The sequence below is a fragment of the Pseudonaja textilis genome, chromosome 12 (genome assembly GCF_049901715.1).
Source record: "Pseudonaja textilis isolate UNSWEBS1 chromosome 12, rPseTex1.2, whole genome shotgun sequence".
NCBI lineage: Eukaryota > Metazoa > Chordata > Lepidosauria > Squamata > Elapidae > Pseudonaja > Pseudonaja textilis.
In genome coordinates, this window is record NC_142001.1 from 20,037,362 (window position 1) to 20,059,415 (window position 22,054).

General features: G+C 49.0%; 1 protein-coding gene across 1 annotated transcript in view; it reads left to right on the top strand.

Moving 5' to 3' along the window:
- MAP7D3 (MAP7 domain containing 3) overlaps positions 1 to 22,054 on the top strand; it is a 35,563-nt gene that overhangs the window by 9,880 nt on the left and 3,629 nt on the right. The window contains 16 exon segments of the mRNA XM_026716572.2: positions 2,241 to 2,404; positions 3,532 to 3,643; positions 4,403 to 4,423; positions 6,097 to 6,198; positions 6,786 to 6,884; positions 6,992 to 7,081; positions 7,930 to 8,052; positions 8,947 to 9,065; positions 10,242 to 10,372; positions 11,831 to 12,060; positions 17,907 to 18,042; positions 19,051 to 19,231; positions 19,532 to 19,636; positions 20,573 to 20,626; positions 21,418 to 21,496; positions 21,932 to 22,053. Of these exon segments, the coding sequence (XP_026572357.2) occupies positions 2,241 to 2,404; positions 3,532 to 3,643; positions 4,403 to 4,423; positions 6,097 to 6,198; positions 6,786 to 6,884; positions 6,992 to 7,081; positions 7,930 to 8,052; positions 8,947 to 9,065; positions 10,242 to 10,372; positions 11,831 to 12,060; positions 17,907 to 18,042; positions 19,051 to 19,231; positions 19,532 to 19,636; positions 20,573 to 20,626; positions 21,418 to 21,496; positions 21,932 to 22,053 (1,868 nt within the window).

The window sequence follows — 22,054 nt, forward strand, 5'->3', positions numbered from 1 at the left end:
AGGGATCTCGGGCTGAGAAAGGCCCCTTTCATCCCTCATTGGAAGATAGGGAAGACCCAACCAGAGAGCATCATCAGCGCTTAGAATGGGGTGGGAGGAAGAGGAGGAGGAGGAAGGCTCCTTGGTGCTGTCTGAATTTTCTTGCAGACATTTCATGACCCAGCTAGGTAACATCATCAGTGCTACAAGCGGGCGGGACTTGATACAAAGAATTGAGGCTTTGTTTTTCAACAGCGGGTTGGTGATTGTTCCCGTCGCAAAGAGGAGCTTTCAAAGCACACTTTGTCTCCTCAAAAGGCTGACACTCCAGACCTAGGGCCGCGTGGAGCTTTGCCTGATCACATGGTCCTTATCATGTGCAGAGTGCTCTTCCCAGGTTGCCCAGTTCCAGATGCCAGCAACAAATTTCTTCCCTTTCCAGAGGCAGATTTGGGACTAAACTCTTGTGCTTAAGCCGGTCCGTTGTTGTTTTTTAAACTTCTTAAAAAGAAACCTCTTGAAATATATATATATTTTCCCCTCCCGTCCTGGATCCTAGCTGGAGGGCGAGCAGGAGGAATGGGGCAACGCAAACGGTCCCAGGAGGCTCTTTGTGAGCTAGTCTTCCTCGTTCCTTTGGTTGTTGGGACCGAATTCTAAAAATGGTCTCCGGCCACATTAGCAGAGAATTTAGGGGGAAAAACAATTGCACCCCCTTCTGGAAAATCCCAGGTTGAGCTGAGCTGAGATAGTAATAAACACCCATGTCTGGAGTCCTCTCTGCTGTTGTGTCAGATGAATCAGAATAGAGCTGGAAGGGACCTTGGGGGTCATCTATTCCAACCCCCTGCTCAAGCAGGAGACCCTGTTTCTGACAGATGGTTATCTAGTTTCTTCTTTAAAAACCCCCCCTGTGATGAAGCGCCTACAACTTCTGAAGTTTTCCGATTCCCTAACCTGCAGCCCTGGTAGCTAATTCTTTGCAGCAAGCAGCCCTCTGTGATACTTGGAGGTCCCTGGGAGGTTAACCAAAGGCTGAGGCTGCCAGAGGCCCCAAATAATTCCGTTCAGGGGTTTAATCCCCCTCCCCTGAAGGAGGGTCGGTTTGTGAGACCAGATCCAGGCGGGTTGGGTTCCTGCTTCCTCAGTTCTGCACCTCTCCATTCCACGCAGAAAAGCTGCTTTCCTTCCCATCGCTCTGCAAAGAGAGGCGCTTAGCAGGACTTGGAGGTTTTGACTTGTAGTCAGAATGCATCATTGGCATAAAATGAGGTGCTAGATGCTTCCTCTTTGCTCTGTTTTTCCTTGACCTCAAGCAGATCAGGTGGATTCTGGCAAGGCTTGGCTCCAGATGGGGGTGGTTGAACATAACAAAATCTGATCCGTGTGACATTCTCTCTCTCTCTCTCTCTCGCTCCCTCTCTGTCTTTCTGTCTCTCCCTATCTCTTTCTCTTTCTGTCTATTTCTGTGTGCGCCTCTTTCTCTCTCTCTCTCTTTCTCTCTCCCTCTCTGTCTTGTCTCTTTCTGTGTCTGTCTCTTTCTCTCTGTCTCTTTCTCTCTTTCTCTTTCTCTCTGTGTGTGTCTCTCTCTCTCTCTCTCTCTCTCTCTCTCTCCCTATCTCTTTCTCTTTCCGTTTATTTCTGTGTGTACCTCCTCTTTCTCCCTCCCTCTCCCTCTCTGTCTCTGTCTCTGTCTTGTCTCTTTCTCTCTGTCTCTTTCTCTCTCTTTCTCTCTGTGTGTGTGTCTCTCTCTGTCTCTCCCTATCTCTCTCTGTCTCTCCCTATCTCTTTCTGTTTATTTCTGTGTGTATCTCTTTCTTTCTCTCTCTCTTTCTCCCTCCCTCTCCCTCTCTGTCTCTGTCTCTGTCTTGTCTCTTTCTCTCTGTCTCTTTCTCTCTTTCTCTTTCTCTGTCTCTCTCTCTCTCTCTCTCTCTCTCTGTCTCTCCCTATCTCTTTCTGTTTATTTCTGTGTGTATCTCTTTCTTTCTCTCTCTCTCTCTCCCTCCCTTCCCTCTCTGTCTCTCCCTGTCTCTTTCTCGCTCTGTCTCTTTTCTCTCTCTCTCAGTCTTGTCTCTTTCTCTGTGTGTGTGTCTCTCGCTCTGTCTTTCTCTGTCTCTCTCTTTCTCTGTCTCTCTCTCTCGGAGTCTATAAAGCTCAGATTTTTGCAGTGGCCAGCACAATACACCCACCCATCCTCTCCACCACCCCCTCTCCCGGTTTCCCCGGTGTTTCACTTTTCTGTACTCTGGTGAATTTTATAGCTGCCAAAGAAACGCAGATCCTCGAGAAGGAGAAGAAAGCGAAGCTGCAGTATGAAAAACAAGTAGAAGAGAAGCAGAAGCGGCTGAAGGAGCAGAAGCTGAAGGAGCAGCAGAGGAGAGCCGCCGTGGAGCAGAAGAGGAAGCAGAAGATCGAGGAGGAAAAAGTAGCGTACAGCTGAACGTTGGCGGTTGTCTCTCTCTGTGTGTGCGTTTGTGTGTGTGTGTGTGTGAGAGAGAGAGAGAGCGCACTGGCCTTGAGCTCACAGCTGTCGTTATTTCCAGCGTCTCCCTACTACATTCTGCATTTGTGTCCATTTCCCCGGCAGGTAGTCCTCGACTTACAAGAGTTCGTTCAGTGACCGTTTGCAGTTACAAACGGCCCTGAAAAAAAAAAGTAGCTTGACGACCCTTTTTTTTTTCACCCTTACGACCGTTGTAGCATCGCCAGGGTCACCTAATGGCTTTGACAACCGACTCATGTTTATGACGCTTCCAGTGTCCCCGGAGTCACACGGTCCCCCTTTTGCGACCAGCCAATGGGGAAGCCGCCTTCGCTTAACCACTGTGCTGCTGTTCATTTAACGACTGCCGTCTTTTGCTTGACAAATACGGCAAGGAATGTCATACAAACGGGGCAAAACGGACATAGCCCATTTCTCCCACAACAACGTAAAATTTGGGCTCGGTTGATATGCCAGCCGTTGAGAAATTTCCCGGGTGTGATCATATCTGACTTGCATCAAGGGTTACAAACCTTATATTTTCTTTCCTCTGCCAGTCAGCGGAATTTCCTAAAAAAAACACTTGGTGGTTGTAAAATTCTCTGTGAATTGTTTTCGCTCACAGAAGGGAGCCTTGCCAAGTGGGAATCCCGTCTGATTTGTGATTGAATTAGCCAAACGCTTTTTCACACCGTGTCAGATTTTTGTATGAGAGTCTTTGCGCTTTAGCGTTCCTTCAAAATAGAATCCGTTTTGAATCATTTCAGAAGTCTGAGTTTGGAAATGAAATACCCCCCACCCCCCTCTCCCCAAGAAGTGAGTTTGCTAATCTGTCGAGCCCTCCTGCCACATAATAGCTGAACATGTGCATCTTAGCGCAAATCCTGTTTATCACCAAGATTATGGCTAATCGGGGTCTCTGGTCTTCAGCTTGTCTTGCATTCTGATTAGTGACAAAGGAAAAGCTGGTTAGCTCAGCTCCTGGGGCGGGGGGGGGAACGGCCGTCTGCTTTCCCGCCGGCGGCAATAAGTTCTTGCCCACTAATCCCCCCAGGCGGTTTGATCCGTAGGTGCATTACGAAGCGGTGGTCCATCGAACGTTGGAACGCAGCCAGCGGTTGGATACGCGGCAGAAGCGGTGGTCGTGGAGCGGCTCAGTCACAGACACCAGCGGAAAGGCAGGTGCGTCCCTGGGGCTCCAGTATGTCTTATCCGGAATGCTCTCGGATTGTGTGACATGAACACATTTTGAACATGCCAGGTTTGGGGGATTATGGGCTCCTTGGTGCTGTCTGAGCTTGGCTATTTTCTTGCGGACGTTTCATGAGCCAACTAGGTAACCTCATCAATACTAGAAGCAAGTGGGATTTGTAAGGAAGAGGCCTGGGGGGTCCTTGGTACTCTCTGAGGTTAATTATTTTCTTGTGGACGTCTCATGACCCAGCTAGGTAACATCATCAGTGCTAGAAGGGATTTGTAGGAAGGAGGAAGAGGATTGTGGGGTCCTTAGTGCTCTCTGAGATTGGTTATTTTCTTGAAGACATTTCACTACCAAACTAGGTAACGTCATCAGTGCTAGAAAGGGGTGGTACTTGCAAACTAGCATTGATGATGTTACTTAGTTGGATCATGAAACATCTGCAAGAAAACCAAGCTGGGAGAGTACCAAGGATTTTTAACTTTGAGCTCCAAATATTTTCTTCTCTCAGGTTGGGGACTGCTGAGGCAGAGGGTTTGGTCTTGGCACACTGGAAGGAATTGAATTCAATATTACACAGTCAAACACTCTAGAATAACTGATGCCTTTTAAAAGCCAGAAGAATTAACTTTCCTCCGGTTGCTAACCATTCAAGACAACCGAATGCCCCGTCTCTTTATCTCTTTCTTTGAAGAGAGCTGTGATAAATTTGTGACATGAGCCTATCCGTTTTTCTTCCACAGAAGCCCCAGCCGTAGCTGAAGGTGGGTTCCCTTGGAATGATCTGCCTGCTTGCCTGCTTTTATTTTAATTAACTTAAGCACACACACACGCACACCAGCATCCTTTGATTTGAGAATTTTGAAATAAAGCCATTTTAGAAGAAGCTTGCTGCTATTACTCTCAAAACATCTGCAGTGCTTAGGTGTTCAGTTTGCCCCAGAGACATTCTGGGGATCTGACCTCTTGACCTTCCTCTGTCAATGGCTGGCTTAATCTACGGATGTCTTTAAAATTTTCACACGGTGTCGTGTTTAGGATTCCTGCTTTCTTTGTGCTGTGATGCTTGTTACTCGTTTACCTGTCCTAAAAAAAAGATAAATCTACACAATTTTAAAGGATAACTTTATACAAACAGCTCTTCAGTTCTTTTGATGAAGGCGATGTAGTCTTCCAAAAAAACCAAAACAAAACAAAAATCCTTTCTCTATAAACTCTAGTCCAGGACTGGGAAGCCCTAATGCTTCTCCCATAGATCCTACTTAACGCAGCTACAGGTAATCCTTGACTTGAGACTGGAATTTCTGTCCTAAGTTGGTATGGTCATAAGTCAAGTCACCATATAGCCAGACCTGACTTTGTCACCCTTTTTACCCACGTTCAGAAGCAAGTTAACTACAACCGTTACACAGGTGTGCTATTTAAGCAAATCCAGCTTTCCCAATGGACGTATTTTTGCCAGAGGCTGGTGGGGAAAAAAATTGGCAAAACACAAGCGAGGGCAGGATGTTTGCAGCCAGTTGCAAATATAAGCATCCAAATTGTGATCGCAGTGCAACAGTCATAAGCACGAGACCGTAAAGCACTTTTCCCCGAGACTGCTGTAACTTTGAACCGACGTTAAGCAAACAGTCATAAGTCAAGGACTACCTGTAGTGCTTGTGGGCGAGTGATTGTCTAAGACCCCCCAAAACGCCAAGTTACTTGCCTCTGATCTAGTCCATGGTTCCTGCTGGGAACATTGAACAAAATGTTGTAAAGTAGGAGAGACTTATGTGTGTTGAAGTCACCCGGACATTCATCACAACTTACAACATTCAGAAGTGTTACTATATCTGTTGGTCTCCCTGTCTGTCTACCCTGTTTCCCCAAAAATATGACCTACCCTTAAAGTAAGTCCTAGTTTGTATTTTTTTTGTGCCCAATATAAGCCCTATCCCCCAAAAAACCCTAATTAAGGTCCTGCCCACTCCAGAGTGCATGGGGAAAAATTAAGCTATGGTGGGTGGTGGAGCTGCCCTACTACTTAACTTTGGACAGTTGTAGCCAGCCTCGCACACCCCGACACCTGCTTGGCCGGCCCATTTCTTCTGCAGCTGGCAAAGCTTTCCTGAAGGCCTCTGTAGCTGAGAACAAAGCTCTGGATCGATCCAGAGCTCTGTTATGGGCTGCAGAGGCCTTCAGGAAAGCCTTGCTAGCTGCAGAAGAAGTTGTTCCTGAAGGCCTCGGACAGCGAAAAGGAGGCAGGGGGCAATGCCCACAAGTGAGGTTAGTCAGTGGGTGACACCCCTCAAAAATAAGATGGCAAAAATATATAAGACAGGGTCTTATTTTGCGGGGAAACATGGTATCCATGCATCCATCTCTCATCTATCTACCTGTCTCCTGGCCAAGAAGTCTTTGTCAACAATACTAAAATAAGCATTTGTTCCTTCAGCCAGCAAGCGCTCTGCGTCGGCACTGAACCTCAAACAGCCCGAAACGGCCCTCCACAAACGCCTCTCGTCCTCCGCAGCGCTTCTCAGTGCTCCCACCGTAGGTAAGGAGCGGACTCCCAAGACCCACCGCCCTTCCTTCGGAGCCGCGGGGACCGCCTAAAATTTGCCCTCAAATCCCTCTGCGGCTTTCATTCACCCAGTGAACCTGGCGCACCTCCAAACCCAGAGATTTTTACGAACCCCGTGACCCCATGTATCAAATCTTCGAGCGAGCACACTTTTTATGCGCTCAACTCAATGGGTTTGTCTAATCTAAACCTAGGAATTAACTTGTTCTCTGGGTTAATTAAAGGAAATTCAGTTTCTGCATCTTAGTTGTGCCCAACCTGGCTTAAAAATTATTCCGTTAAAATCGTTCAACTTTTCTCAATTTGGTTTCCTCTAATTTTTTTAAAAAATTAAGCTCCTTTACAGATTGTCAAGAAGAAAATAGGTCTGGTTGCAATGCAGCAAGCATGCTTTTGGGCTTGGTGATCTCATCACTGCAACGATGGAGTCATCAGGACTCTTAATTCCCCGTTGAGTAGAGGGATTAGCCTCTGTCCTCCTTAAAAGAATCTCCTTCATTGATACCACCTGATTGATGTTTGTCAAGCTAATGAGTCCATATATTTTTTTTTCCTTTCAGGCACAGCTAAAAGGAGCTCTTCTCTAAACAGGCTAAATAACAAAAGTTCTGTGAGTTCGGAGCCAGGAGTCCCCAACGTTTTACAAGCAGAGCAAAAAGGTATATAGTAAATGAGAATTTTGAGAAATCCGCTAATGAGAATTATTTCATCGATCAAAGGCAGCCTGAGTGCCCGTTTGAAAGTAATCCGTTGTTTTGGGCTCTAGGAGAACCAGAGAAGAAGCGGAGTTCATCGCTGAGCAGAGTGAGCAATAAACTTCCCGAAATAGAAAACGTGCAGAAAGAGGAAAAAGCAGGTAGCTAAGAATTGACTCGGTTAGTGATTTTGTGCGTGAGTGAATTGAGAGAGTGGTTTTATACAAGGCCCCACACCTCAAGTTGTAAAGCTAGCTCAGATCAAGCACAGAGGTTGCTGCTATCTGCCAGCATTGCTTCCTTCCCAGTTGTTGTGAGCAGCCGTGTCTCCCTCCACCCTGTGAGCCCTCCTGCCTATTGGACAATACCTGGCATTGCCTTTGGCTCCTTTTTAATAAAACCAGCAGGCTGGAATTAGCTATTCTCATTTATTTATTCAACTTACATACCCTCCGGTGCCTGGTGATGAGACAGACTGTAAGTCTTCTCCCTGACAGCCTCCCATCCACATTTGAGAATAGAATCCACACGAGTTGGAAGGGACTTTGGAGGTCATCTGCTCCAACCCCCCTGCTTAGGCAGGGAACCCTACATCACTTCAGACAAATAGTTATCCAAAATCTTCTTAAAAACTTCCAGTGTTGGAGCATTTACAACTTCTGGAGGCAAGTTGTTCCACTGGTTAATTCTTCTAACTCTCAGGAAATTCCTCCTTAGTTCTAGGTTGCTTCTCTCCTTGATTAGTTTCCACCCGTTGCTTCTTGTCCTGCCTTCAGGTGCCTTGGAGAAGAGCTTGACTGCCTCTTCTTTGGGGTAGCCCCTCAAATCCTGCAAGGCTGCTATCATGTCTCCCCTAGTCCTCCTTTTCATCAAACTAGACCTACCCAATTCCAGCAACTTTTCTTCGTATGTTTTAGCCTCCAGTCCCCTAATCAGCTTTGTTGCAAAAGTGTCCTCCCTCTTCCTCTCCTCCTGGCTGACTCCTCCTCCGTTGCTTCCCATCCCGCAGCTCGCCGTTTGGTCGTCCCCTTGGAGAACGCCTCCGTCAGTCGCCTGCTCGCCCCCACCCAGGCCTCCCTAGCCAGGAGTAAGAGCGCAGCCGCCTTGTCTGCCGAGGGCAAAGAGGCCACAGGTAACGTCCCGGAGCCACCCAGCATGGCGGAGTGGGTTTAGGAGCGTAACCGGATAGGATCTCCTGGTCTACCTTGCCTCGTTGGGTGTTTTGCAATAAGTAGGGACAGGGATGGAATCTATTCTGCCAATTACACACACACAGAGATATCAAACCTCCAGAATTGCCCCATCTGGAGTAGTTGAAGATTGCAAGCGGAGGCGGGGGAAAGTGGGTCTGCTTTCTATCTGGAGTTTGGGCCCCAGGAGATGCCTTCAAGAGCAGCCAACTTGAAATGCTTCTCTGCCCGTGCCCGTAAAGACGTTAAACCAAGCCTGGCAACTACAAGTGATTTTTCAGCCTATCAGCATCTTGACTTGAGGGATTCTGTGGGGTCCTTCTTGCTCTCTGAGCTTGGCGGGGTTTACTTGCAGGCATTTCATGACCCAACTGGGTAACATCATCGGTATAAGAAGGGAGTGGGGCTTGTGGAGTGGAGAAGGAGAAGAGAAAGAGGAGGAGAACTGTGGGGTCCTTGGGGCTCTCTTGAGTTTGGTGGTTTTCTTGCAGACATCTCATGACCTAACTAGGTAACATTATCAGTGCTCAGCAGGGACGGAGGTTCTAGCACTGATGAGGTTACCTAGTTGGGTCATGAAACGTCTGCAACCACCAAACTCAAAGGTAGCATCAAGGACCCCGCAGTCGTTCTCTTCCTCTTCCTCCTCTTCCTCCTCCTCCTCCTCCTCTGCAAACTCCACTCCCTTCTAGTACTGAGAACGTTACCTAGTTGGGTCATGAAATGTCTGCAAGATAACCACCCAGCTCCAAGGTAGCACCAAGGACCCCACAGCTCGACCCTGAGCTTCAAGGATTCTCGGCTGTTGATGGATCCTTCTCTCTGTCCTTGCCCAGCTTCCACCGGCTCCCCGGCCCACCTTCCCAAAGTGCCATTACGTAGTCGCAGCACCGACCGGTTGAAGGGAGCTGCTTCCTCCTCCTCCTCCGAACACATCTCCTCGGATTCTGCACAGGTAAGTTCCACCTTTTGAGTGCCCGGCTGCCGCTTTAGGCTTCCGTGATAGCACCGGTGTGAGCCCCACGGATAACGGAGGCCCCTCCGCTCAGTTCTTTTGATAGGACGGCTTCCGTTACTCCCGCTGCTTTTGCGACGTAGTAGTGGTGAAATAAAGGGTGCAATTGGAAGCCTTTGAGGCAGGGTCTTGCTTTGTAACATTTTCTGGCGTTGGCGTGGTGGCTCGAGTGACTGATATTGCAGGGTTTTAAAAAGCCCTATCCTACCTCTTTTGAAACCAAGAGTCGCTGACGGGTCATTCAATTTCTGACCAGCTTTTCTGTAGTTCAGCGTATTTTCCAGATAGTCTGGAACTCCGATTTCCCCCTATAAATGAATGAATGAATTCTTTTATTGGCCAAGTGTGATTAGACACACAAGGAATTTGCCTCCGTGCATGTGCTCTCAGTGTACATAAAAGAAAAGATACATTCACCAAGAATCATAAGATGCAACACTTAATGATAGTCATAGGGTACAAATAAGAAATCAAATCATACTAGAAAACAGTCAATAAAAATAGTTAGGATACAAGTTACAGTCATAAGTGGGAGGAGATGGGTAATAGGAGCGATGAGAAGATTAATAGTAATAGTAGTGCAGATTTTGTAAATAGTTGGACAGTGTTGAGGGAATTATTTGTTTAGCAGAGTGATGGTATTTGAGAAAAAAACTGTCCTTGTGTCTAGTTGTTCTGGTGTGCAGTGCTCTATAGCGTCATTTTGAGCGTAGGAGTTTATGTCCAGGATGTGAGGGGTGTGTAGATATTTTCACAGCCCTCTTTTTGACTCCTGCAGTATCCAGGTCCTCCATGGAAGGCAGGTTGGTAGCCATTGTTTTTTTCTGCAGTCCTAATTACTCTCTGGAGTCTATGTCTGTCTTATTGGGTTGCAGAACCAAACCAGATGCAGATAATTTAATGTGAATTAAAAGCCCTGGGTCCCATTTTTCACCATCTTGGATGAGAAGGCGGTTTTTCTACCCAACAGAGTAGAATGCATTCTGTTCTATTTATTCCTTGATTTGTTTGTTTGAAGCTTTGCAGCGTCTCAAGAGAAAACTGATGATGTGACTCTCTCTCTCTCTCTCCCCCCCTCTCTCTCCCTCTCTCTCTCTCTCCCTGTTCTTTTCTAAGAAACCTGAGCCACCAAAGCAGCCCCCGTCTTCCACAGGGAGGAGAGCTCCTTCACCCTCTCTGCCTAGTACCAGGCGCTCCATCTCACCAGGGAACGTGGGGAAACTCCCTCCATCTCCGGCAACAATAAGGTTTCTCTCCTGTTCAGAATCCCTTCACTTCTCCCATTGTGCTCAGGATAAAACCAGTCAGTTAGTCAGAATAGAACTGGAAGGGGGGACCTTGGAGGTCTTCTAGTCCAGCCCCTGATCAAGCAGGAAGAACCGTGATGGCGAACCTGTGGTACGCGGAGCCATTTGTGCCGGCACGCGGGCTGTAGGCAAACATACCTCGCTGCGCATGTGCGCGCCTCAGAGCCGATTTTTGGCTGGTTTGAGGCCAAAAACTAGCCCCGTTTCATCACTTCCGGTATTTTCGGAAAAATGGGAAGTGACGAAACGGGCCTAGTTTTCGGCCTGCAAAGCTTGCAGAAGCCTGCAGAAGCCTTCCTCAAGCCTTTGGGAGGCTGAAAGGGGCCTCAAACCGGCCCGAAAATCAGCTGTGAGGCACAGTGCAGGTCGGGGGGCGGCATGCGCATGCATAGGGGGCGGGGGGGCACGCATTGCCTTCTGGGTGCTATCTCCCGAGTGTGCAAGCGCGCGCACAATTTTGGGCACAGGAGCCCAAAAAGGTTAGCCACCACTGCCCGAGAACATCTCAATAAATCCATCAATCAGAATAGAGCCGGAAGGGACCTTGGAGGTCTTCTAGTCCAGCCCCCACTCAAGACCTAATGGCTGTCCAGTCTCTTCTTAAAAACCTCAGTGTTGAAGCACGCACAACCTCTGGAGGCCAGCCATTTCACCGGTTAATTTTCCTCCCTGTCAGGACGTTTCTCCTTCATTCTTGCCCTACTGGTCCAACTGAGGAAGCCCAAAAGACTTTCAAGAAACTGACTTTCCTCTTGATTTCATGTTCTCTAAAGAAGGACTTTAGAAGTCTGTGGAGATTCTCAGCCATCCAGGTCCCAGAGGTGCTTTTCCAGGAGGCCACTGGACTTCCTGGTTTTTCTTTGAAGATGTTTCGCTTCTCTTCCAGGGAGTTTCTTCGGCTCTGACTGGATGGCGGGGAAATGGAAGGGTTTATATTCCTTGCAGACAGCTGGTCATTTGCATCCTTTTTAGAGGGTCGTTGAAGCCACTTGGAGGTTTATACTCAGGGTTCCCTGACTAGTGCAAATGGGTGTGGAGCCTTCTTGGCACTGTTGAAAGGACCATGTTGCAGGAGTTCTAAGAAGGCTCCAACCCATTTGAGCCACTCAGGTGACCTTGAGGACACAGACAAACCTCCAAGTGGCCTCAACGACTCTCTAAAAAGGATGCAAATGACCAGCTGCCCGCAAGGAATATAAATCCTTCCTTTCCCCACCATCCAGTCAGAGCTGAAGAAGCTTCTCGGATGAGAAGCGAAACGTCTTCAGAGAAAAAAAAAAACAAGAAGAAAGTCCAGGATCTGCGAAGGCGGTTTGCGAAGGGTCAAGCAAGCCAGCGTTGGGTCAACACATCCTTTGGCCTTTCGGCCCCTCCTAATCGCACCCCCTCTCTCTGCAGACGCCGGCCGCAGCCGTCTTCCCCAAATGTCTCGCGGCAGCGGGCATCCTCTCCCATGGTAGCCTCTAAACCGGCCCCAATTCAGCGCCCACCCCTCACCCCGAACGTCCTCGGCATCACCAAAAAGAAGAGCGAGGCGGAAAGCACTGTGGTGGCCCCCCAGGAGCCGGGCGCCGCCGGGCTCCCCTCGGAGAAAGAGCTGCTCGCAGGACCGTCTAAAACCAAAGAAGGTAAAGTAGAACTCTTGAATAGAGACCCTGTTTTTTTTAAAAAAAAAAATGATGTGAACGTTTTAATTTTTACGAACCGTTTTTATATTTGGATGGTTGGTTGTACGTCAGTCTTTGAGGGAGACGGGCGGTATAGAAACGTGAAGGTAAAAGGTTCCTCTTGCACATCAGTCGTTTCCGGCTCTAGGGGGCGCTGCTCATCTCCGCTGCAAAGCCGAAGAAGAGCCAGCGCTGTCCGAAGACGTCTCCGTGGTCATGTGGCCGGCAGGACTAAACACCCGAAGGTGCATGGAACGCTGTGACCTTCCCACCAAAGGGGTCCCTGTTTTTCTACTTGAATTTTTTACAAGCTTTCTAACTGCTCGGTTGGCAGAAGCTGCGACGAATAACGGGAGCTCACTCCGTTACGCAGCGCTAGGGATTCGAACAGCCAAACTGCCGACCTTTCTGATCGACAAGCTCAGCGTCTTAGCCACTGAGCCACCGCGTCCCTTAAGTAAAACAAATAAGTGAATATAAACTTTTTAAGAGTGACACCTCCCTGCTCCGCACCGGTCACCGTTGCTGAATCTGATTCGGTACCGGTCTGTTTCCCACGTTGCACTCAATCATAGGAGCTGTCTTTCTCAGCTTTGATACGTGGACTTCAATTCCCAGAATTCCCCAGCCCAACCCTTTCACACCCCTCCACCCCATCCTCTACCCCTCCCATCCTGAAAAGGAGGAACTTCCCCCCCCCCCCCGGGAAGCTCGGACAGAAAACAGGTCTGATCCAGGCAGGATCCTTCTTCCGCCAAGGGCAAGAGCTCCCGGTGAGTCAGTGGCTCGGCCAGGGCGACGTCCATGCGGCCAGAGGTTGCTCCCCCTCCCCTAGAAGGAGTCCTCAACTTACAACAGTTTGTTCAGTGGACCATTCAAAGTTACAACGGCCCTGACAAAAGGGACTGTGGACCGTTTTTCACCATTACGACCTTTCCCGCGGTTATGTGATTTTCATTCAGATCCTTTGACAACTGACTCACACTTATGGTGGTTGCTGGGGTGACGTGATTTCTCCCCCTCCTGCGACCTTCTGAGAAGGAAAGTTGACAGGGAAGCCAGATTCACTTAACGACCGGGTCACTAGTAATAGCACTTAGACTTATATACCTGCTTCGCAGCCCTCTCTTAAGCGGTTTTACAGAGTCAGCAGCTTCCCCCCCTCCCAACAATCAGGGTCCTCATTTTAACATCCTCGGAAGGACGGAAGGCTGAGTCCACCTTCAGCTGGTCAGGATCAAACTCCTGGCAGTGGGCAGAATTTGCCTGCAATGCTACATTCCAACCACTGCGCCACCACGGCTCTGATTAACTTAACAACTCCAGGGATTCACTTAACAATTGCGGCCAACGTGCTCATAAAATGGGACAAAACTCAAACCAACTCCTGACTTGGTGACGCTTTAAGCAGGCCCCGGGATCCCTTCCTGGCTGCTTGGTCCCGCTCGTCCTCCCCTTAGCGCTGGTAGGTCTAGCCCCGTGGACAGGGCTGGGCTTCCAAAAATTTAGCAGCAGGTTCTCTGCGCGGGTGCTGGGTGGGCGTGGCCTAGTTGGCCTCCTGCATTTTTGCCCTCCCCGGACTCCTGAGGCTTTCCTCAACCCTCTGGGAGTGGGGCTTCCCCGCACTCCGGAGGCTCTCTGGAAGCTGGAAACGGGCCCATTTCTGGCCTTGCCGAACTTCCAATAGGCCCGTTTTTCGCCCTCCCTGACTCTCCGCAGACGCCCCGTACTTACCTGCGTCCAAAACAGGCCGCTTGGGGACTCCTGGGAGGGCCGGACTCCTGGGAGGAGTGGGATTTGAGGGCGCACAGACCCCCGGCAGCCCACCCTCAGCGTGAAAAGGGCCCCTGAGCGGCCCCTGGCTTCAGCCCCCTCCACCCCTGTTTTCCTTTGCAGAGTCACCGGCCTCCTTCCTTCCCGAGTTGCCTCCTTGCCTCTTCAGTCCCTCGTCTCCTGCCGCGCCGTCTTTCTGCTCTCAGGATGTCCCGCCGGCCTCCTCTCTCGGCAGAAGGATGCTGTTCGGCTACGATCCCGTGGCGCGCCTGGGGGTCTCCTCGCACTCCCTGGGCGGCGCCAACCCAGGTCCTTCCTGGGCCGACGTCCCGGGCCGGGAGGCCTCCCCCGGCCTCTTCCCGCCTTGCGTTCCCAGCACGCTGAACCTGGGCAGCCCCGTGTCCGCCAAGGGCTTCCCCCCTCATGTTGTGATGGAGGCCGACCCGGGCGGGCTCAGCCCCGTCCGTTGCGTTGGCTTCCCCTGTTCACGCCAGCCCGCCTCGCCCCACCGGCTGTCGCCCACCTCTCCGTTCTGCCGGCGGAGTCCTGCCCACCACCGGCCCATGACGGTGACCACCGACCCCTACGTCCTGAATAAGCTGCTGCACACCTTCCAGACCATGCGGTGCAGCGTGGACAACATCAGCCAGGAGCTCAGGGTGCTCAACACTCACCTGGCCAATCTCTCCTATCACTTTGGGGCCCCGCCCATCCCAGGCTATTCTTCCCTGAAGGAGCAGGAGGATTCAGATTAAGGCAGGTAGCTCTGCTCCCTTTCGTTCCAGGGTAACAATTCTGCTTTGAAAGCAGAATCTACCACACACACACAACACACACACACACACAATCCCTTCCCCTGTCCTCAGCCCACAGCTTCACCCCAGAGCTGCAGGTGACAAAAGAACATTGAACCCATACTTGCCCTTCTCTTCATCTGCAGAAGATGAGGCCGTGGGTAAGGGCCGAGCTACGAGAAGCATCTCCCTAACTAGATAATCTGTCTATTTATTTATTTATTGGAGTTTCTCCTCCCTTTTTTTTTTTTTTTTTTGCAATAAAGGGTCTTTTGTAATATAGTAGCAGAGCAGTCATTTTTATTTTTAAATTAAGGCAAAGCAGCAAGGGTACATAAATATGAAACGCCTCGGGGTGATCTCGACCAAAACCTGGAGAATTTAGAATCGTTGGCTGTCTTCGTGAGGACGTTCATAGGTTCTGCCAAACAATTAACGTGCAGCTTTCGAACTTGTCCCGTTTGTGTATGTGTTTGTGCGTGTGTTTGTGTGTGTTATTCGTGTTTATTGCTTCAAACCTGTAAATGAACGAATGGGGATATCTTTAATGGATGGTGTGTTTATTTATTGCCACAGAGAGGGCCTAGTTTGAGGGTGGCTGGTTGGGGAATTCTGGGAGCTGAATTCCACAACTCTTAAAAAGTTGCCAAGGTTGCTTTAAGCTATTAAAAAGGGCAGATCGTTGAAGAAGAAGAAGGGGAAGAAGGGGAAATCGGTGTCCAGAAGAGAACGCTGACCAAACCAGGAAGGCCTTATCACAAGCACAAATGTTTACTTCCCTTTGGACTGGTTTGTGATTCAGGATCCTAGGGGCCTCCTTGCCCCCCAATAGAACAGAGTTTAGGGCAGGGGTCCTTGAATTTGGCAACTTTAAGAACTCCAAGAAATCTGGGAATCCAGGTCCACAAGTCTTTAAAGTTGCCAGGTTTGGAGACCTCTCCTTTAGGATATTACAGTGAGGGGTGGGGGGTCCTTGGCGCTCTCTGAGCTTCGTGGTTTTCTTGCGGACGTTTCATGACCCAACTAGGTAACATCATCAGTGCTTTCAAGGAGTGGGGTTTGCTGTCAGTTTATATATTCTGGTTGCTGGGTGGGTAGAGATGGTCTTAGAGATTCTTTGGTTCGGTTGTTCACCGATGGTTCTTTGACAGTTTCTTGATTTGGGATATTGTTTACTTGATGGCTGGTCTGTAGTTGATCTATGCTGATTGACTGCTGATTACTGGTGGACAGGCAAGACACCAGAACATAAACTGACAGCAAACAGCACTCCTTACTAGCACTGATGATGTTACCTAGTTGGGTCATGAAACGTCCACAAGAAAACAAGCTCAGAGAGCACCAAGGACCCTTCGTGTCAAACCCTGAGCTACAAATATTCTTCTTTAAGTGTATTCCAGCGGCTGTCCAAACCTCCAAGAGAAAGAAGCGTTTTCTCAGGTGTCCTAAGTCAACTGTCGGTTGATAGAAATTGATGTCAGACTCACTCACTGCTTTTTTGGTTCCCTTTTTTAAACAATATGATACTTGGACTCATTTGGGGGGCTTAGACTCCCCACCGATCAAGCTAGCTGAGGAATTCTGGGAGTTGAAGTCCCCCCCATCTTAAAAGTGGCCAAGGTTGAGAAAGACTGCCACAGAGCGTAGCCCTCCAGTAAATTGTCCAGGGTTCAGTAGTTATTTTTTAGTCACGCGAGTTAAATGTTTGTAGCCAAAAAATAATAATTTGAAACCCACCCAGGTGGAGCCTTGGATTTGCTTCTCCTAAATTCTCCATTTCGATGGGTGTTTTCCAAGGAAACGTGTCTCGTCCCAAGAAGTGAATTTTTTTGGAAAAAAAAATCTGAGATAGCAAAATAGCTGTCGCACCCCATAAACCTCTCCTTGGCCAGAGCTGCTTCTAGCCAAACATCTCTTAAGTAGTCTTCTCTTCGAAACTCTTAATAGCCAAAGTGGACTTCTCTTCTGGGAGTGAAATCACATTGTAAAAACCCAGCATCACGCTTTTTAAAATTTTGAAATAATTCCTTATCTTGAAGGAATTCAAAGCGGGGAAACGGAAGGAATGTACTTAGGAACCTAGAACTTCAACGCTTCATGTATGATCATTCAACTTGGTTACTCTCACACCATCAAACTTTGCGTGGGGCTGCAAGGAGACAGATGGTTTAACAGATGTTTTAACAGATAATCCGAGTTGGAAGGGACCTTGTAGGTCATCCAGTCCAACCCCTCGCCCAAGCGGGAGACCCTACACCATTTCTGACAAATGGCTGTCCAGTCCCTTCTTGAAAGTCTCAAGGGATGAAGCTCCCACAACTTCCAAAGGCAACTTCTGTCCCGTTGGTTGATTGTTCTCACTGTCAGAAAATTTCTCCTTACTTCCAGGTTGAATCTCTCCTTGTTCAGTTTCCATCATGGAAACCAGACTGTCAGACTCTGTTGCCTGCCCACTAAAGTTGTGACAAGAATTTGAGGGGGGTGTCGGGGCTCTGGCAGTTACCCCCATTTAAGTCTCTAGCCCAAAATTCCAAAACTTAACGAAGATTTATTAGGAGTAAACATGCCGGCGCTGCCTGGGTGCAGCTGACTCTGAGACACATCATTCCTTGTCACCCTTGGCCCTGGTTTTCCTCCACCCCCTGGGTGTAGGTGTAATTCATATTCACCAATGGGATACCTCCATAGTCCAGAGTCATCAATCACGCTCTCCAGGTGGAATTTTGCGCAGCTGGAACTTCGGTTGCCTAGAAACTTATCTTTGAAAACATTTATGGAATGCAAGCTGCCCACTGCTCCCCCGTCCCTTTGCCAATTCTAAAAAGACCATGGAAATATTTTATGAGTTGCCGTTGGGACTGGGATACATGAGCCAAAGTTTTCTCCTCCCCGTTTTGTCTAAATCAAGTTTAATTCGGAACAGACCGGAGTCAACGAGAGACAGAGCAAAAACAAAAATTAGATAGCAAATTCAGCACTTACTGCCTTTGTGTGGCCTTAAGAGCTGTGATGGCACAGTAGGAAGGGTGTGGTATTGCAGGCAAAACTGCCCACTGCCAGGAGTTCGATCCTGGATGGGCTCAAGGTTGACTCAGCTTTCCATCTGTCTGAGGTCGGTAAAACGAGGAGCCAGATTGCTGGGGACGATAGGCTGACTCTGTAAACCACTTAGAGTGGGCTAGAAAGCACTGTGAAGCGGCATGTAAGTCTAAGGGCTAAAACCCTTACTTATTTTTCCAGATGTGAGTGGCAAAGCTCTTCCCGGGACCACAACTGCTGAAGAGGCATCGAAGATCTTGGCAGAGAAACGCCGTCTGGCCCGGGAACAGCGAGAGCGCGAAGACCAGGAAAAGCTTCAAAAAGAAGAGGAAGAAAGGTAGAGAGAGGATTTCCATTCCATTAAATCTCCAGAATTTCGTTTTTTTTCTTTAAAAAGGAGGCCTGATGCATTCTCTTCTTGGCTTCTGCTGTGTGGTTGGTTGGTTGAGTTGACTGGTTGGTTGGGTTGACCGGTAGATTGGTTGGTTGGTTGGTTGGGTTGACTAGTTGGTAAATTGGTTGATTGGGTTGACTGGTTGGTGGGTTGGTCGGTTGGTCGGTTAGTTGGGTTGACTAGTTGGTAAATTGGTTGGTTGACTGGTTGGTTGGTTAGTTGGGTTGACTTTTGGTAAATTGGTTAGTTGGTTGACTGGTTGGTTACTTGTCTTGACTAGTTGGTAAATTGGTTGGTTGACTGGTTGGTTAGTTGGCTTGACTAGTTGATAAATTGGTTGGTTAGGTTGGCGATTGGTTAGTTGGGTTGACTATTTGGTAAATTGGTTAGTTGGTTGACTGGTTGGTTACTTGTCTTGACTAGTTGGTAAATTGGTTGGTTGGTTGACTGGTTGGTTGTCTTGACTAGTTGATAAATTGATTGGTTAGGTTGATGATTGGTTAGTTGGGTTGACTATTTGGTAAATTGGTTAGTTGGTTGACTGGTTTGTTGGGTTGACTGGTTGGTTGGTTGGTTTGTTGGTTTGTTGCGTTGACTAGTTAATAGATTGGTTGGTTGGTTAGTTAGGTGGGTTGCCTGGTGGATTGGTTTATTTAACATATGGCAACCCATCCAAAAAGCCTGGGCAGCGAACCCCCTTCAAATCTACAATTAAAAGAGTGGAAAGCATGAAACAAAAGGTGGCAGCCCAGATTCAAAACAACCCTAACCATCAACACATAACAGGGGCTCCACCGACACCCCACCCCACCCCACCCCAGGCCTGGGACTGGGAGGTCTTTCTGCTGCTGCTGGAGATGCCAGGTGTTTGCAAACCAGGTTGCAGGAGGCCGGCCGGCCGGCCTGCACAAACAGGCTTTTATCCATCATCCCTTTGCTTTGGGCTGTTAGGATCCGGAACGAGGAGCTGGCCAGCTTAGCCCAGGAGAAGCAGGCGCAGGAGGAGGCGGCCCTTTTGGAGACGGAAGAGCTGAAGAGAGCAGAGGAGGAGGAGCAGCAGCGGCTGGCCGAGAAGGACCGGATCCAGAGGGAGCAGGAAGAGCAGGAGAAGCTGGCGGAGCTTCAGCTGCAGGTCGGGGTCTCAGCAGGGCCTCCTTGGGCACTTTTCCAGCCTGCCCCGCCCCGGCGTTGGTTGGGCTGCAGTTGTCCACCCAGGGAACTGTGGTGTGACGTCAAGAAGCGGTAGCGGAGTTAAATCCGGGGCTCCCCTCTTGGGTGTGTGACTCGAACGCAGGACCCAAGTTAAGGATTGGAAGCTGCTTAGCTTGGGCGCTTCCCTGGTGCGACTGGCTCCGTGCGGTGACAGTCAGTCCCTTTCGCAGAGGACAGGCCGGGTCCTGGGTTGCTCACCAGGGCGTTTTTCCTCTGCTAGCGGGAAGAAGCCGAGGTGAAGGCCTTGGAAGAGGCCGAGAAGCAACGGCAGGAGCGGGAGCGAATTATGCAGCAGAACCTGCAGGAGAGGCTGGAAAGGAAGAAGGTAGGAGCCCCTTCCTCTTCCTTCTCCCCCTCCTCCTCCTTTCTCACTTCTCCTCTCCCTTTCTCTTCCCTCTCCCTTTTCTCTCTTCTCCTCTGCCTTCCCCTCCTTATTTCTTCTTCTCCTTCTCCCCCTTTCTCTCTTCTCTTCCCCTTTCTCTCTCCACCTCCTCCCTCTTTCTCTCTTTTCCTCCTCCTCCCCTTCTCCTCCTCCTCCTTTCTCCCTCCTTTCTTCTCCCCTTTTCTTTCCCCCTTCTCCCCTTTCTCTCCTCTTACTCCTCCTCCTCCCTCTTTCTCTCTTTCTCTCTTTCCTGTCTCCCCTTTCCTCTCCTCCTCCTCCCCCTCCTTTCTCACTTCTCTTCCTTTCTCTTTCCTTTCCCTTTTCTCTCTTCTCCTCTACCTTCCCCTCCTTATTTCTTCTTCTCCTTCTCCCCTTTCTCTCTCCACCTCCTCCCTCTTTCTCTCTTTTCCTCCTCCTCCCCCTTCTCCTCCTCCTCCTTTCTCCCTCCTTTCTTCTCCCCTTTTCTTTCCCCCTTCTCCCCCTTCTCTCTCCTCTTACTCCTCCTCCTCCCTCTTTCTCCCTTTCCTCTTCTCCCCCTTTCTCTCTTCTCTTCCCCCTTTCTCTCTCCTCTTCCTCCTCCTCATGGAAAGCTGCCCCTTAAAGAGAACCCTCCTTCCCCCGCCTGTTTTTGTCCTGGTAAGTTTATAGTATCTTACTTTCACGAATGCCAGGGCCACCCAGTTTCCTCCTTCCCTTCTCCCGGTTTGCTCTCTCGCCGGAGCCCTGCCAGGCGGGTGAAGAGGGACACCCTGCTCTCCCTTGCCCCTTCCGCTGGGCAGGGGTTTTAACCGGGGGGGTGGTGGCTCCGCTGCCTTCAGAACCCCCCTGAGGCATCCGGGGTCCGCATCGTGTCCCTGAAACGGAATTTCTCTCCTACAGAGAATCGAAGAAATAATGAAAAGGACGCGGAAGGCCGAGCAGAGCGACGCAAAAGTAAGCATTTCTCTTGCCTCTGCCCGGGCAGCTGAGCTGCTTTGGACCCTTATTTATCTGCAAATAATTCCCCCCACCCTCCAAGTGCCCCCCACCCTTCATATTGATCTGCCTTGGCAGCCGGCACAAAGCTGGTGCGTTTTGAAAGGCAGGAAACGCCAATACCTGATGCTCCATATCATAACGGCTGCTAGAATTACTTGTGCCCAAAATTGGAAGCACACAACACCCCCACACACACACACCAGAAACCATAATAATTAATAAAGTGCATGAATGTGCTGAGATGGATAGATTAATGAAGTTATTGAAAGATAAGGAAGAAGGAGAATATTATAAAGTATGGGACGTCTGGTACGAATGGATAAGGAAAAGGAGTTGAATGATAATTTTGTAACGTCATAAAACAATAAGGTTTACGTGTAAATAAATGTAAATAAAAATGTATGTATGTATGTATGTATATATAATGCTTAAAACGATGAAGAAATAAATACAAAGATGTACAACACGTTAATAGAAGTGAAATGCTTTAGCAAAGTTGTAAAATGTGAAAATTTGTTTTTAACTGCCGAAACGTTGAATAAATACATTTATAAAATAAAAAAATGAAAGGCAGGTCCCCGAGGGGTTTCTGGGAGCTTGTAAAAGGTACGGAGAGTAATTGGGATCGAGTTGATTGGTGGACTTAATCTCAGGCAGGTCCTCAGGTAGCGGCCACCTTGTTTAGCGGCACATCTAATGTTCCCTCCTGCCTTGCAAAAGATTATTTTCCGTTTCTCTTATCGCAGAATGAAGATAAGTCGAATGAGGAAGATGAGGACATTGAAGAAGATGAAGAGCACGGTCTTGAAAAGCAAGACCAGCCAGGTAGGTCTGTAGCCGGTGAGGCTTCCTTGTCTCTCCTCGCCTTTGCAAACTTGGTGTAAGCTCTCAGGGTTTAGGGAAGAGTCCAGAAATACAGGTGGTCCTTGCCTTACAACAGTTCTGATAACAGATAATCAGAGTTGAAAGGGACTTGTAGAGCATCTAGTCCAACCCCCTGCCCAAGCGGGAGGCTTTATAGAGTGGTACTAGTACCTCCCTTGCTCTTGATTGTATCCCTCTGTTAATGCAACTTAGGATCGCATTTGCTTTTTTGGCTGCTGCTGCTGCACACGGCTGGCTCGTATTTAGCTGGTTGTCCACTAAGACTCCAAGATCCCTCTCCCAGTTTCACCCAGTCTATATGTGTCCTTTTGGTTTTACTTGCCCAAGTGTAGGACTTTACTGATTGTTCAACAACTCTTTAACTCCCCCTTACAGAAAAGTCGAAATGCGAGGACTTCTGTCTCGAAGACGGCTCGGAGGCCTTGTGCCATTTTACTTTGCTGCAAGAAGACTCGAAAATGGGAGCAGACGACGTCTTCCTCAATGGGAATAAACAGG